Source organism: Phyllobates terribilis, unplaced genomic scaffold, assembly GCF_046119375.1.
Source record: "Phyllobates terribilis strain yellow unplaced genomic scaffold, ASM4611937v1 Scaffold_3__8_contigs__length_932513732, whole genome shotgun sequence".
Classification (NCBI taxonomy): domain Eukaryota; kingdom Metazoa; phylum Chordata; class Amphibia; order Anura; family Dendrobatidae; genus Phyllobates; species Phyllobates terribilis.
Window position 1 is genome coordinate 922,962,370 of NW_027362763.1, and position 13,686 is coordinate 922,976,055.

General features: G+C 50.7%; 1 protein-coding gene across 3 annotated transcripts in view; it reads left to right on the forward strand.

Moving 5' to 3' along the window:
- The first annotated feature begins 3,478 nt into the window (after positions 1–3,478).
- LOC141257809 (dihydroxyacetone phosphate acyltransferase-like) overlaps positions 3,479–13,686 on the forward strand; it is a 181,831-nt gene continuing 171,623 nt past the window's right edge. For all 3 annotated transcript variants that reach the window (XM_073672813.1, XM_073672811.1, XM_073672812.1), the window contains exon 1: positions 3,479–3,685. In XM_073672813.1, coding sequence (XP_073528914.1) covers positions 3,653–3,685 — 33 coding nt within the window. In that variant the 5' untranslated portion in view covers positions 3,479–3,652. The remainder of the gene's footprint in view (positions 3,686–13,686) is intronic.

Below are 13,686 nucleotides of genomic sequence, written 5' to 3' on the forward strand. Positions count from 1 at the left end.
CTGGTGGTAGCGCTCACCTCTTCTTCTCCGAATAAGCTGTTTTCCAGATGTCCCAAACAATCGAAAAGGGGATTCATCAGAGAAAATGACTTTGCCCCAGTCCTCAGCAGTCCACTCCCTGTACCTTTTGCAGAATATCAGTCGGTCCCTGATGTTTTTTCTGGAGAGAAGTGGCTTCTTTGCTGCCCTCCTTGAAACCAGCCCTTGCTCAAAGAGTCTCCGCCTCACAGTGCGTGCAGAAGCACTCACACCAGCCTGCTGCCATTCCTGAGCAAGCTCGGCACTGCTGGTAGTCCGATCTCGCAGCTGAAACAGTTTTAAGATACGGTCCTGGCGCTTGCTGGTCTTTCTTGGGCGCCCTGGAGCCTTTTTGACAACAATGGAAGCTCTCTCCTTGAAGTTCTTGACGATGCGATAGATTGTTGACTGAGGTGCAATCTTTGTAGCTGCGATACTCATCCCTATTAGGCCATTTTTGTGCAGTGCAATGATGGCTGCACGTGTTTCTTTAGAGATAACCATGGTTAACTGAAGAGAAACAATGATATCAAGAACCAGCCTCCTTTTATAGTGTCCAGTGATGTCATTCTTACTTAATCATGACTGATTGATCGCCAGCCCTGTCCTCATCAACACCCACACCTGTGTTAATGGATCAATCACTAAAACGATGTTAGCTGCTCCTTTTAAGGCAGGACTGCAATGATGTTGAAATGTGTTTTGGGGGTTAAAGTTCATTTTCTGGGCAAATATTGACTTTGCAAGTACAGTAATTGCTGTTAAGCTGATCACTCTTTGACATTCAGGAGTATATGCAAATTGCCATTACAAAAAATGAAGCAGTAAACTTTGGAAAAATTACTATTTGTCTCATTCTCAATACTTTTGGCCATGACTGTACTCTTTGGCTTTACTGATTGTAGCTGTGCTGTAGCCCACGTCCCTGAGTGTGACATTCTGTGCTCACCCGTATGGCTGGCAGCCCGGGCCTTGTGCATGCGTCGCTCCTCCGTGGCGGTGCTGGTCCCTCTGTGCTGCTGAGCCTCCGGGCGTCTGATGGGGCCAGGAGACCTGCAATCTCCTGCCCTACGGTACCTGCTGCTGGGCCAGCAGTGCCCCTACAGCCTCGGACTCCGGTGTCCGGTCCTCTGTGTATTTCAGCTAGGACGAGCTTCCTCAGCTCCAGTCCCTAGCTCCTCTCTCCTCGATGTCCTAAACTCAACTCCTCACACTAAGCCTAACTAACCCCGCCCCCAGTTGCCAAGGGAAGTGGCTCCCCTTGCTGGTCTGGAGCCAGGAAAGTGTTGCATGTTCAGTATCCCTGACTAGGGGACCCCTGCTTGCTTCCAGGCATGGCATTACCTCTTTTAGGGAGGCAAATCCACTGTGGCAACCGGACCCCTGGGGTGCCACACATGGCCTCCTCATCCCCCAATCCTGGTATGCATGGCCCCCTCATCCCCCAATCCGGGTATGCATGGCCACCTCATCCCCCAATCCGGTATGCATGGCCCCCTCATCCCCCAATCCGGGCATGCATGGCCCCCTCATCCACCAATCCTGGTATGCATGGCCCCCTCATCCCCCAATCCTGGTATGCATGGCCCCCTCATCCCCCAATCCTGGCATGCATGGTCCCGTCATCTTCCAATCCTGGTATGTGTGGCCCTCTTACCCCCCAATCCTGGTATGCATGGCCTCCTCATCCCCCAATCCTGGTATGCATGGCCTCCTCATCCCCCAATCCTGGTATGTGTGGCCCCCTCATCCCCCAATCCTGGTATGTGTGGCCTCGTCATCCCCCAATCCTGGTATGTGTGGCCCCCTCATCCCCCAATCCTGGTATGAGTGGCCCCCTCATCCCCCAATCTGGGTATGCATAGCCCCCTCATCCCTCAATCCTGGTATGTGTGGCCCCCGCATCCCCCAATCCTGGTATGTGTGGCCTCCTCACCCACCAATCCTTGTATGTGTGGCCCCCTCATCCAGCAATCCTGGTATGTATGGCCCCATCACTGCACACACAAAAAAAATAAACACTTACACTCACCTTCCTTCCTCACCTCTGCTCCAGCGCTGCTGTGTCCTGTCTGCCAGCAGCTCATGTCGGCATCTGAGCAGTGCGCGCTCTCAGATGCTGAGGTGAGGTGCTGCTGCTGGCATATTCACTCCTCTCCACACCACGCCGGGACTATGGGCATGGAGAAGAGTGAATATGCATTCTCTTTAGTAGCGGGCACTGTCAGCAGGAGCCGCGGCTCAGCGCTCCTCCGTGCCCTCTACTAAAGAGAATGAATATTCCCTTTTCTTCACGCCCATGGGAGTGGAGAAGAGGAAATAGTCATGTCCCTCTAGTAGCGGGCACATGTGTTAGCTGCAGCAGCGGCTACTGCGTGTGCACCGCTCCTCCGCCGTCGCAACTCCCCCCCCCCCCAATACTCACCTATCCTCCTCGTTCCCCCGCTGCTTCGGGGCCCCGGGCTCACAGGCGCTATAGCAGTGATGTGGCCTGCCGCCATTGGCGGTACGCCACTGATCCCAAGTAATCCCCTTTCCTCTGGATAGGGGATAACTGTCCAATCGCTGGAGATCTGACTGTTGGGACCCCCATGATCCCGAGAATCGGAGCTCTGTAGACCACCATGTAAATGGAGCTGTGGCTGATCATCTGCACTGTGGCGCCATTCACATGCGGCTCTTCAAATACCTCCTTTTAGGAGCGTGACGGGCACGACAAAGTAAAGCAAAATTCACTGATCGGGGGTAATGAGTGTTGGGATATGTGCACACGATCAGTAATTGCTGCGGATTGCAAGCAGCGCACTTGTGCTGTGTGCAATCTGCAGCGGCCAGATATTACGGCATAGTGGATGGGATTTGTTGAAATCCCATGGTCACTATGCGTCCCCGTGCTCCTGCGGCTCACCCGTGAACACTGACACGCAGTGCGTCTTTCCAGACCGCAGCATGTCAATTTCTCTTGCGGAGACGCTGCCAATATCCACTATGTGCACATACCCTTATAGTAAGTGGGCTGGTGGGGTTTGTGTGGCAGGGCTGCTTTTCTGACCCAGTCCGGCCCTGGCTGGACTATACTTCTGTTATGACTGTCAGCTCAGTGGCCCAAAGTAATTTCACCCTTCAATAACGCCCTTCCGTGCCCACTTTGATGCCATTTTTGTGTCAGTTTCACTTCTGGAGCTGTTTTTAAGCGTATTCATAGCAGGGCACCTTGTGCAGTGTATTTTATTATTTTTACTGTTGCTGTTAAATCTGTAAGAAAAAAAATTGCTGAATGAGAAACCAAGTTCAGCATCATGAAAAAGAAGTGTCCAGAGAACACGGTCCACCCTGAGTGGGGCACTACAGTGACCAGCACCACCTCACCCTCAGCACAGGCTGGCAGTCACTCACTGTGCCAGCCTGCTTCCAGCAGTGCCTGGACAAATACTGTGGAGCAATTCAGACTTTGCCCGGCTTCCGTAGACTCTGACCGGAATCCAGATTAGGGAGATTACCCAGTAGTCAGTATCGTGCCCTGCTGCGGCTGGTGGCAGCTCCGGGACGTCTCCCGTGTAATGGCCGCGTCTCCTCGCTGTACCTTCCCGTAGGCAGCTGGATACCAGCAGCAAGTGGAGGCGCGATCGCCGGGATGGCGGGGCCAGTGATGGGGAAGTTCTTCTTAGTAAGTCCGAGCCCACATTCCAGCACTATCAGTAGCAGCACTGTCACGGAGAGAGGAGGGGGTTAATCAGAACTGTCCGGAGGGATTGTGACACTCGTGTTCTGTGACCTGCGGCACTAGTGTTAGATAGTAGCCCACAACTTTGTCCGTGGGTGCGCGGGTGCCTGAGAATGATGACACCTCCATTCTGTTTTCTTCACCTCACCAGGCAGGTTGCTAAGTGATGGCTGAAGAGACCTCTTGGGGTTATAACATAGATTTCATGTAGCTGTAGGCTCTGCTGCTGCAGCTCTGTATTAGTGGCTCGGCGGCTCCTGCTCCTCAGGATTCTGCTCCTTCTGCTGCTCCCACTGTTCCTCATAATGCTGCAGCTCCTGTTGATGCTCCTGATGTTTTGCAGCTCCCATTACTTCTCCCCTCTGCTCCTCATGCTGCTTCTCCTCCAGCTGCTCCTCATGCTGCTTCTACAGCTGCTCCTCATGCTGCTTCTCCAGCTGCTCCTCATGCTGCTTCTCCTCCAGCTGCTCCTCATGCTGCTTCTCCCCTCTGTGCCTCTTGCTGTTTCTCCCCTCTGCTCCTCATGCTGCTTCTCCAGCTGCTCCTCATGCTGCTTCTCCAGCTGCTCTTCATGCTGCTTCGCCTCCAGCTGCTTCTCCAGCTGCTCCTCATGCTGCTTCTCCAGCTGCTCCTCATGCTGCTTCACCAGCTGCTCCTCATGCTGCTTCTCCTCATGCTGCTTCTCCTCATGCTGCTTCTCCCCTCTGCTCCTCATGCTGCTTCTCCAGCTGCTCCTCATGCTGCTTCTACAGCTGCTCCTCATGCTGCTTCTCCAGCTGCTCCTCATGCTGCTTCTCCTCCAGCTGCTCCTCATGCTGCTTCTCCCCTCTGTGCCTCATGCTGTTTCTCCCCTCTGCTCCTCATGCTGCTTCTCCTCCAGCTGCTCCTCATGCTGCTTCTCCAGCTGCTCCTCATGCTGCTTCTCCTCCAGCTGCTCCTCATGCTGCTTCGCCTCCAGCTGCTCCTCATGCTGCTTCTCCAGCTGCTCCTCATGCTGCTTCTCCTCCAGCTGCTTCACCCCTCTGCTCCTCATGCTGCTTCTCCCCTCTGCTCCTCATGCTGCTTCTCCTCATGCTGCTTCTACAGCTGCTCCTCATGCTGCTTCTCCAGCTGCTCCTCATGCTTCTCCTCCAGCTGCTCCTCATGCTGCTTCTCCTCCAGCTGCTCCTCATGCTGCTTCTCCAGCTGCTCCTAATGGTGCTTCTCCTCCAGCTGCTCCTCATGCTACTTCTCCATCTGCTCCTAATGCTGCTGCTCCTAATGCTGCTTCTCCTCTCCACTGCGCCTCATGCTGCTCCTCCTCCAGCTGCTCATGCTGCTTCTCCAGCTGCTCCTCATAATGCTTCTCCTCCAGCTGCTCCTCTGCTGCTTCTCCTCCCCACTGCAGCTCAACCTTGCTTCTCCAGCTGCTCCTCATACTGCTTCTTATCCAGCTGCTCCTCATGCTGCTTCTCCTCCAGCTGCTCCTCATGCTACTTCTCCATCTGCTCCTAATGCTGCTGCTCCTAATGCTGCTTCTCCTCTCCACTGCGCCTCATGCTACTTCTCCTCCAGCTGCTCATGCTGCTTCTCCAGCTGCTCCTCATACTGCTTCTCCTCCAGCTGCTCCTCTGCTGCTTCTCCTCCCCACTGCAGCTCAACCTTGCTTCTCCTCCAGCTGCTCCTCATACTGCTTCTTATCCAGCTGCTCCTCATGCTGCTTCTCCTCCAGCTGCACCTCATGCTGCTTCTACAGCTGCTCCTCATGCTGCTTCTCCAGCTGCTCCTCATGCTGCTTCTCCTCCAGCTGCTCCTCATGCTGCTTCTCCTCCAGCTGCTCCTCATGCTGCTTCTCCTCCAGCTGCTCCTCATGCTGCTTCTCCAGCTGCTCCTAATGGTGCTTCTCCTCCAGTTGCTCCTCATGCTGCTTCTCCAGCTGCTCCTAATGCTGCTTCTCCAGCTACTCCTAATGCTGCTTCTACTCCAGCTGCTCCTCATGCTGCTTCTCCATCTGCTCCTAATGCTGCTGCTCCTCCAGCTGCTCCTCCACTGCTTCTTCTGCTGCTGCTCCCATAGCTGCTCCTCACTCTGCTCCTTCTCTGCTGCTCCTGTAGTTTCTCCTTCCACTGCTCCTCATGCTGCTGCAATTCACATTGCTGCTCTTCTGCTTCTGCTGCTGCTCCAGTTGCTGCTTCTTCTGCTCCTGCTCCGGTTGCTGCTCCTCCCACTACTCCTCATACTGTTTCTTCTCCTGCTACTCTCAACTGCTGCATTTGCCAGATCATTTTGGAGACTTTACTGTTGCCTTATCAAACACAAGTGAAGGGTTAGTCCTGAAATGGTAGAGGCTGCAGATATCAGCCCCGTTATAGTCACTTTCACAACATTTTGCTGTACATGTGTTACATTGTGTCATAATTTGTATGTGAAGGTGATAACAGGTGCAATAGCTCAGTGGTGTAATATGATGGTTACAGATTAAAGTCTTGTAAAGTTGTTAAAGTTTATACTCCCCTTCTGCCAACAGCGCTGTTCCAGGGATATTGGTACTAGATCTTCCCGTCACCTGGGGAGACATTGTAATGTCATGTGAGCACTGCAGCTAATCAGCGGGCATTCACTAGCTGCAGCCTTTACCATTCCTATAGAGAAGATGTCCGCTCTGACAAAATGTTGATGAGCAACTGTCACTTAGTGAATGCAGATTGGCTGCAATGTTCATGTGACATAACAACGTCACGCAAGCAGCGGGAAGATCTGTTAATATTAATTAGAAAGTTCAGGCATTTAAGAAGAGGTTGTCCAATTAGAAGACAATGCCTTTAAGAGTATGTTCCCACAGAGGTTTTTCTGCTCCAAAATGCTTATCAAAAACTGCCTCAAGTGCTCTTTGAATAAGCATTTCAGTGGGAAAATAGTCCCATTGTGCACATGTTGCTGTTTTTTTCCATATAGTATTTAGAAGATTACCATAGGTATAATAAATGTGGGGAAATATCAATAGGTTCACAGAAATAACAAAAAATCCCTTTAAAAGTGTCAAAATTTATGAGCTATGCATTAAAAGCTATAACTGCCCCTTTAATAACAGTTCATAGTAAAAGATATTGAAATTATGAACCAATTCAAGTGCTCTGGCTTATATAATATAATTTTTTACTGACGTTTATTATCACATACAAGCCTATGACTCATAGGCAGTTAGTGTAATACTTATGTGCAGATAGATAACCCTATTAGGCCCTAGAGTTCTGTATTACCTCACCACGGAAGTTGCCACCCTAATATATAAAAAATATATGGCGCACCTCCTCGTAGATGACTGTCCATCTTTCGCCCTATATGGTCCCTGACTGAGTAATATTGTTCAAAACTCTTATCATAAACACCATAGGTGGAAACATAGGATCAAGATGATGTATAGGATCCTACTCATGATATAAGGCGTAAATACACGATAAGTAGGCACTGCGCGGCCATAAATTCCAGACACTGCAGTGAATTGCAGGCTGTATTGCAGCTGAGGGAAAAGTAACTATATTGTATTTGATAAAGTGAGTGTAAAAGAGCTTGTGATTGATTTGGCTGAAGTGTGTGATTGTGATTGAGTGACTTTGGATTGAGGGAGTTTAGAAGGGAGCAATTTGTACTTAATCACGTTTGTGTTTATTTACTTGTTTATATTCCTACACAAAGCAAATGGGACATATAAACTTTGTAGCGTTTGCGCCTCTGCCTCCTGCCCGGCAGAGACGCCGGTCCCCTTACGGCCGCGGCCCGGGTCCTGCATCATCCGCTCCTCCTTCTGTCCTCTCCGCTGTGCCTGCCCAGGGTACACGCACCGCACGCAGATCCCCGGGTACTGTACTAGGGCGCACGCACTGCTTCTTAAAGGGGCCGCACGCGTCGTCCTAAGGTGTCCCCGGCCAATGACCGGAGGACATCCCCTATTTAAGGCACCCCCTCCAAAATGGAGGTGCCTGTGCAGCATGTTAGTTTGGCTCCCTAACCTTCCTGTCAGTTCTCAGGTCCCAGCCGTGCCCGCCAGCCTGTCCATCAGCCGTGCCCGCCAGCCTGTCCATCAGCCGTGTCCGTCAGCCTGTCCATCAGCTGTGCCCGCCAGCCTGTCCATCAGCCATGCCCACCAGGCTGTCCATCAGCCATGCCCGCCAGCCTGTCTACCAGCCGTTCCCCCCTGCCTGTCTACCAGTCGTGCCCACCAGCCTGTCTACCAGCCGTGCCCGCCAGCCTGTCTACCAGCCGTGCCTATCTGCCGTGCCAGTCTGTGCCTGTCACCAGTCCCGTGGGAGTTGCCTGCTCTCACACGAGGTCGGTATAGAAGTAGCACCTGGTCCACCTTCCCGTTCCTTCCTTGATTCACGGAGTCCACTAAGCCGCCGTATAGCCAAGGTCAGTCCGTGTGAGGCCCCTAGTTACGCCCCTCTGGTCCCTCCTTGTACCACGGCACAGTGGTTCCACCACCCATCTCCGTAACAAACATCCAGAATAGGACCTTTGTACAATATATACCCTATGGGAATAAACAAGCTAGAAATAGGAGGAAACCGCAATGGGCAAAGAGAGCTGTAGGGGTGCAATAAATGACAAAAATAAAGTGTTTAGGGAATTAAAACAAGAGCGTAGTGATGAGGCATTAAATAATTATAGACAAAAAAGTAAACTGTGTAAAAAGCATGTCAAGGCGGAAAAGATTGAGACAGAAAGCCTCATTACCAAAGAGAGTAAAAATAATCCAAAAATATTCTTCAACAGTCAAAAACGATAGTTTTACCCTAATCAAAATAATCTGGTACATATGGGGGAAGAGGATGAGGAAAAGGTCAATCTGCTAAACACCTTTTTCTGTACAGTATTTACATAAGTAAATCCCATGACAAATGACATTCTCAGTTAAATGTCACCTTTGTAACCCAACAGTAAGTATGAGCCACCTCAAAATCACTAAAGTAGACAAATCACCAGGCCTGGATGGCATACATCCCCCGAGTACTGCAGGTATTAAGTACCGTGTTAGACAGACCATTCTTTCTAATATTCAAGGATTCCTCAATAACATGCTCTGTACCACAGGTCTGGTGCATAGCAAATGTGATGCCAAAATTCATAAAAGGGATAGAATCTGAGCCTGGAAATTATAGGCTGGTAATTTTAACTTCTAATATTGGTAAAATTATTGAGGATTTTCTAAGAAATGCTATCCTGGAGTATCTCAATAAGAATAACCTCATGAACCATCATCAACATGGGTTTATGAGGATTCGGTCCTGTCAAATTAATTTGATCAGCTTCTATGAGGAGGTCATTTCGAGACCGGACCAGGGTAATGCCTTGAAATGTTTTTTATTTGGACTTTTTTTTTAAAGGTGTTTGATACGGTGCCACACAAAAGGTTGTTACATAAAATGAGAGTAATTAGACTATATGAAAATATGTGTAATTGGTGTCAGAATGCTAATCACTTGGGTGCATGGCGAGGCAACACAGGAACCGTTTCCATTTAAATGTCCAGGCTGGTTTATTGGTGCTTCATAAACCATGTCACATGCCAAGGAAAATAAATGGCCTTTCTGTGCAGGCAAAACAAAGTAAACAGTAACAGCAAAGTTGTAACATACCTGGCGGCGTCCTTGCATGGTGGACCATCTCCCACTGTGCAAGAGCGCGCACTTGATCTCCAGTCCAGAATGTCTCTCTGGCTTCCCTCCATGCTGTCTGTTTGTGTCTGTTTCTGCTGCTTAAGGGCGGCGCCCGATCACTTCCTGCTTTTTGTACCTGCTGTGGGCACACCCCTTGTGCGTCCTCAGCCTATTGCTGTCTGTCACCTGGTATATAGCTCAGCTGCTCCAATCAATTCCTGCCTGAGCATAGTGTTTTCATTCAGTGTGTGCTTGCACTCTGAAGGTGCCAGGTCCCGTTCTGTGTTCTCTTGTCTGCCTATCCTGGAGGCTGTATTTCCAGGCCTGTCTGAACACGCTCCTAGCCTGTTCCTCCCGTCTTCTAGGGGCTGATTACCTAGACCCGCTCCTGTATCTTGTCTGTCCTGTCTGAACACGCTCCTAGCCTGTTCCTCCCGCCTTCTAGGGGCTGATTACCTAGACCCGCTCCTGTATCTTGTCTGTCCTGTCTGAACACGCTTCTTGCCTGTTTGTCCCGCCTCTCTGGGGGCAGTATTCCCAGACCCGCTCCTGTATCCCGCTGCAGTGTCGGTCTCCTCCGTACACTCAGTTCCAGTCTGAACTCTCTCCTATCCTTTACCTGTTTTGCCTCTATGTCCGTTCCCTTCCTTTTTCTGCAGAGTCTGAACTCGTACCTAACTCCTGCTTGTTGTCTCTGTACTCCCGTTTGTGAGTTTGTGGTCCACTCGCTACTTCACTGCAAGTACCCTGTGGGTATCTGGCTCTGCCTTTCTCTTCCTGTCTGTTCCGTGTGAACAGAGCCCTGTCCCCCCCTGCTCTGGCTCCTTTGCTCACCGCTCCGGCGGTTCTAGCCTGCTCTGGCTCCTTTGCTCACCGCTCCGGCGGTTCTAGCCTGCTCTGGCTCCTTTGCTCACCGCTCCGGCGGTTCTAGCCTGCTCTGACTCCTTTGCTCGCTGCTCCGGCAGCCTTGCTCCGCTCTGACCCTTTTGCTCACTGCTCCGGCAGCCTTGCTCCGCTCTTATCCTTTTGCTCACTGCTCCGGCAGTCTCGCTCCGCTCTTATCCTTTTGCTCACTGCTCCGGCAGTCTTGCTCCACTCTTGCTCACCGCTCCAGGCGGCCTCGTCCTGCTTTACTCTTGCTCACTGCTCCGGCAGTCTCGCTCAGCTCTGACCCTTTGCTCACTGCTCCTGGCGGCCTTGTCCTGCCCTGCTCTCGCTCACCTCTCTGGGCGGCCTCACTCTGCTGTGTTTGTCCGCCACATCTGTGGTTCTGTTCCTGAGTCCCAATGTGTACTGGGTCCTATCCCGCCAGTGTCCCTACCTGCTAGTGCCTCCCTGTCTGCACTCTAGCTGTGCTTGCCTGTACCCCTCTGCCTGTATTGTTCCTGAGTCCCAGTGTGTACTGGGTCCTATCCCGCCTGTGTTCCTACCTGCTAGTGCCTCCCTGTCTGCACTCTAGCTGTGCTTGCCTGTACCCCCCTGCCTGCATACCCGCCTGCCTGCATCCCAGTCGAGCCAGCCTATACCCACCAGTCTGTGTGCCAGCCTACCAGTCTGTTCCTGTATTCCCCTGTGTGGGTCAACAGCCGTGTCCGGGGTCTGTCCTGGAGTAGCACCTGGTCCCTCTGCTCGGTTCCTCCTTGGTGCACTGGCGTCGTATGCCGTCGTGCGACCCTGGTCGGATCGGGTGAATACCTAGTTACGCCCCTCCAGGCATTCACTCTCCGGCACGGTCCAGTGGAATCACTACAATCACATGCACACGCCGCTCAGCCCGGGCGTGTGCATTACAAAAGTCACTTTAGAGACAGTCCAAGACACTCTTGCTGGATAGCATCCAGCATTCCGGCTCAGTTTGGAGACATCAGACAGGAGGTCTTCCTACTTCCACACACAGGCCATGTGTCCAACAAACAGACTACATTTTATCTTGTGAACCACACCCAGAGGTTGAATATGTGGGCAGCCATACCCGCTTATTTCTCAGGCTGCCCATTAACCTGACCCAGATGCACATAACAAGCCTCTTACTACTATGTGCACTAGAGCATTACTCCATGTTTACATCACAGAGGACAACCACCTCCGTGATACATACCTCCTATCAACTATGTGCTCAGCAACCTCCTTACATACCCCCCCCTCTGCCTAAAGCCATGGGGCATAGCACCTTCTATCACTAGACACGGGATTCTCTAGAGGGCATCAGCATTATCATGTAGCTTCCCGGCTCTATGTTCCGCATGGAAGCTGAAATCCTGCAGGGCTAGAAACCAGTGGGTAACTCAAGCATTTTTCTCCTTTTTGTCCCTCATCCACCTGAGTGGGGCATGGTCTGATACAAATTAAAATTTTGCCCTAACAGATAGTATCATAATGTGTCCACCGCCCACATTATGACCAAGCATTCTTTTTCTACTATGGTATAATTCTTCTCACATGCCTGCAGCATCCTACTCAGGTAGAGAACAGGGTGCTTCTCCCTGTGTATCTCCTGAGAAAGGACTGCTCCTAAACCGACTTCTTAGGCATCTATCGTGAGTACAAATTCCTTAGAGTTGGGGGCCACCAGAAAGACCGTCTATGCCTCTGCAGTCCATTTGGCCATATCTGATTTTGTTTCTACCTGTAGTACCCCACAATTCCCAGAAAGGCTCTAATTGCTTTTTTTGAGTGGTCTCGGCCAGTTTTGGATTGCATCCACTTAACTGATCTGGGGTTTTGTCTCGCCTCTACCTACTACATATCCTAGGTATTTGGCCTATTCTTTCCCCATGGCACTTTTTTTTGATTTATAGAAAACCCCGCCTTCATAAGAGCATCAAACACCGCCTGAACCTTTCGCAGATAACTTCCCCAATCCAGGCTGAAGATTACAATATCGCCTTGGTATGTGGCGGCTTAATTCTTATGGGGTGCGACAGTCCATGGGCGTCTTGAAGGTGACCGGGGCGCCCTGCAGACCAAACAGCATTCAGTTGTATTGGAAGCATTAATCAGGCATAGAGAAATCGGTCTTCTCCTTGGCTTCTTGTGACATATGGATTTGCCAATATCCCTTCAATAAATCCAAGGTGGTTATGTACCTTGCTGGCCCAAGTCTCTCCTTCAGCTCATATACATGCGGCATCGGATATGTGTTGAACTTGGAGACTTCATTCATCTTCCTATAATCGTTACAGAACCTCCATTCGCCATCGTGTTTTGAAACCAGGACAATTGGGCTAGACCACCTGCTGTTGGATTCCTCAATGACTCAGAGATTCAGCATACGCTTTACTAAATTGGAGATCAGCTTTCACCGGGCCTTGGGAATTTGATAGCGCTTCAAGTTCAACCGCACATGGAATTCTGTCAGATTCTGTCAGAATCTCGTGATTTATGACCTTTTTACACCGCAGCAAATCTGTGAACAGGTCCCTGTTCTGCAACAACTCCCGACACTGCTGTTTTTGGGACTTCGACAGTGTCTCTAATAGTGCAACTCCTTCAACATCTGCTACTGCCTTGACCAGCAAACAGAGCCCCAGTGGGCTCCCTTTCTTGCCATGGCTAGATAAGATTAACATGGTTCACTTGATACGGTTTTTGCCTTCCTGGTTGTTGAACTTTGTAGTTCACTTCACCAAGCTTCTCCACAACCTCATAGGGACCTTGCCATTTGGCCAACAACTTACTCTCCACTGTGGGAATTAGTATGAGGGCTCGGTCCCCAGGGCTGAACTGCCTCACCCTGGCTGACCGGTTGTAGACCCTAGCTTGAGCCTCTTGTGCCTGGAGGAAATGTCCTTTTACGATGGGCATCACCTTCGCAATCCTCTCTTGCATCTGGGCGATGTGCTCAATGACCCTTCGGTGGGGCGTGATTTGAGCTTTCCAAGTTTTCTTTTGCTTCATCAAGTTGCCCCCGCGGATGTCGGCCATACAGAAGTTCAAACAGAGAGAATCCGGTAGAAGCTTATGGAACCTCCCGGATAGAAAAAACAGATATGGTAGGAAACAGTCTCAACCGTCCTTTTCTATGACCTTAAACATACTCTTCAATGTTTTATTAAACCTTTCCACAAGGCTGTCCGTCTGGGGATGCTACACTGATGTATTCAGTTTCTAATTTGCAGGGCCTTATACAGTTCCCTCATCACCTTACTCATAAAAGGTGTTCCTTGGTCGGTCAGGATCTTTCTCGGTAATCCTGTCTGGGGAAAACATGAACCACCTCAGTGGCTATGCTTTTTTGCAGAAGAGTTTCTCAGGGGACCTGCTTCAGGGTACCACATAGCAAAGTCAAGGATGACTAATGCATATTGA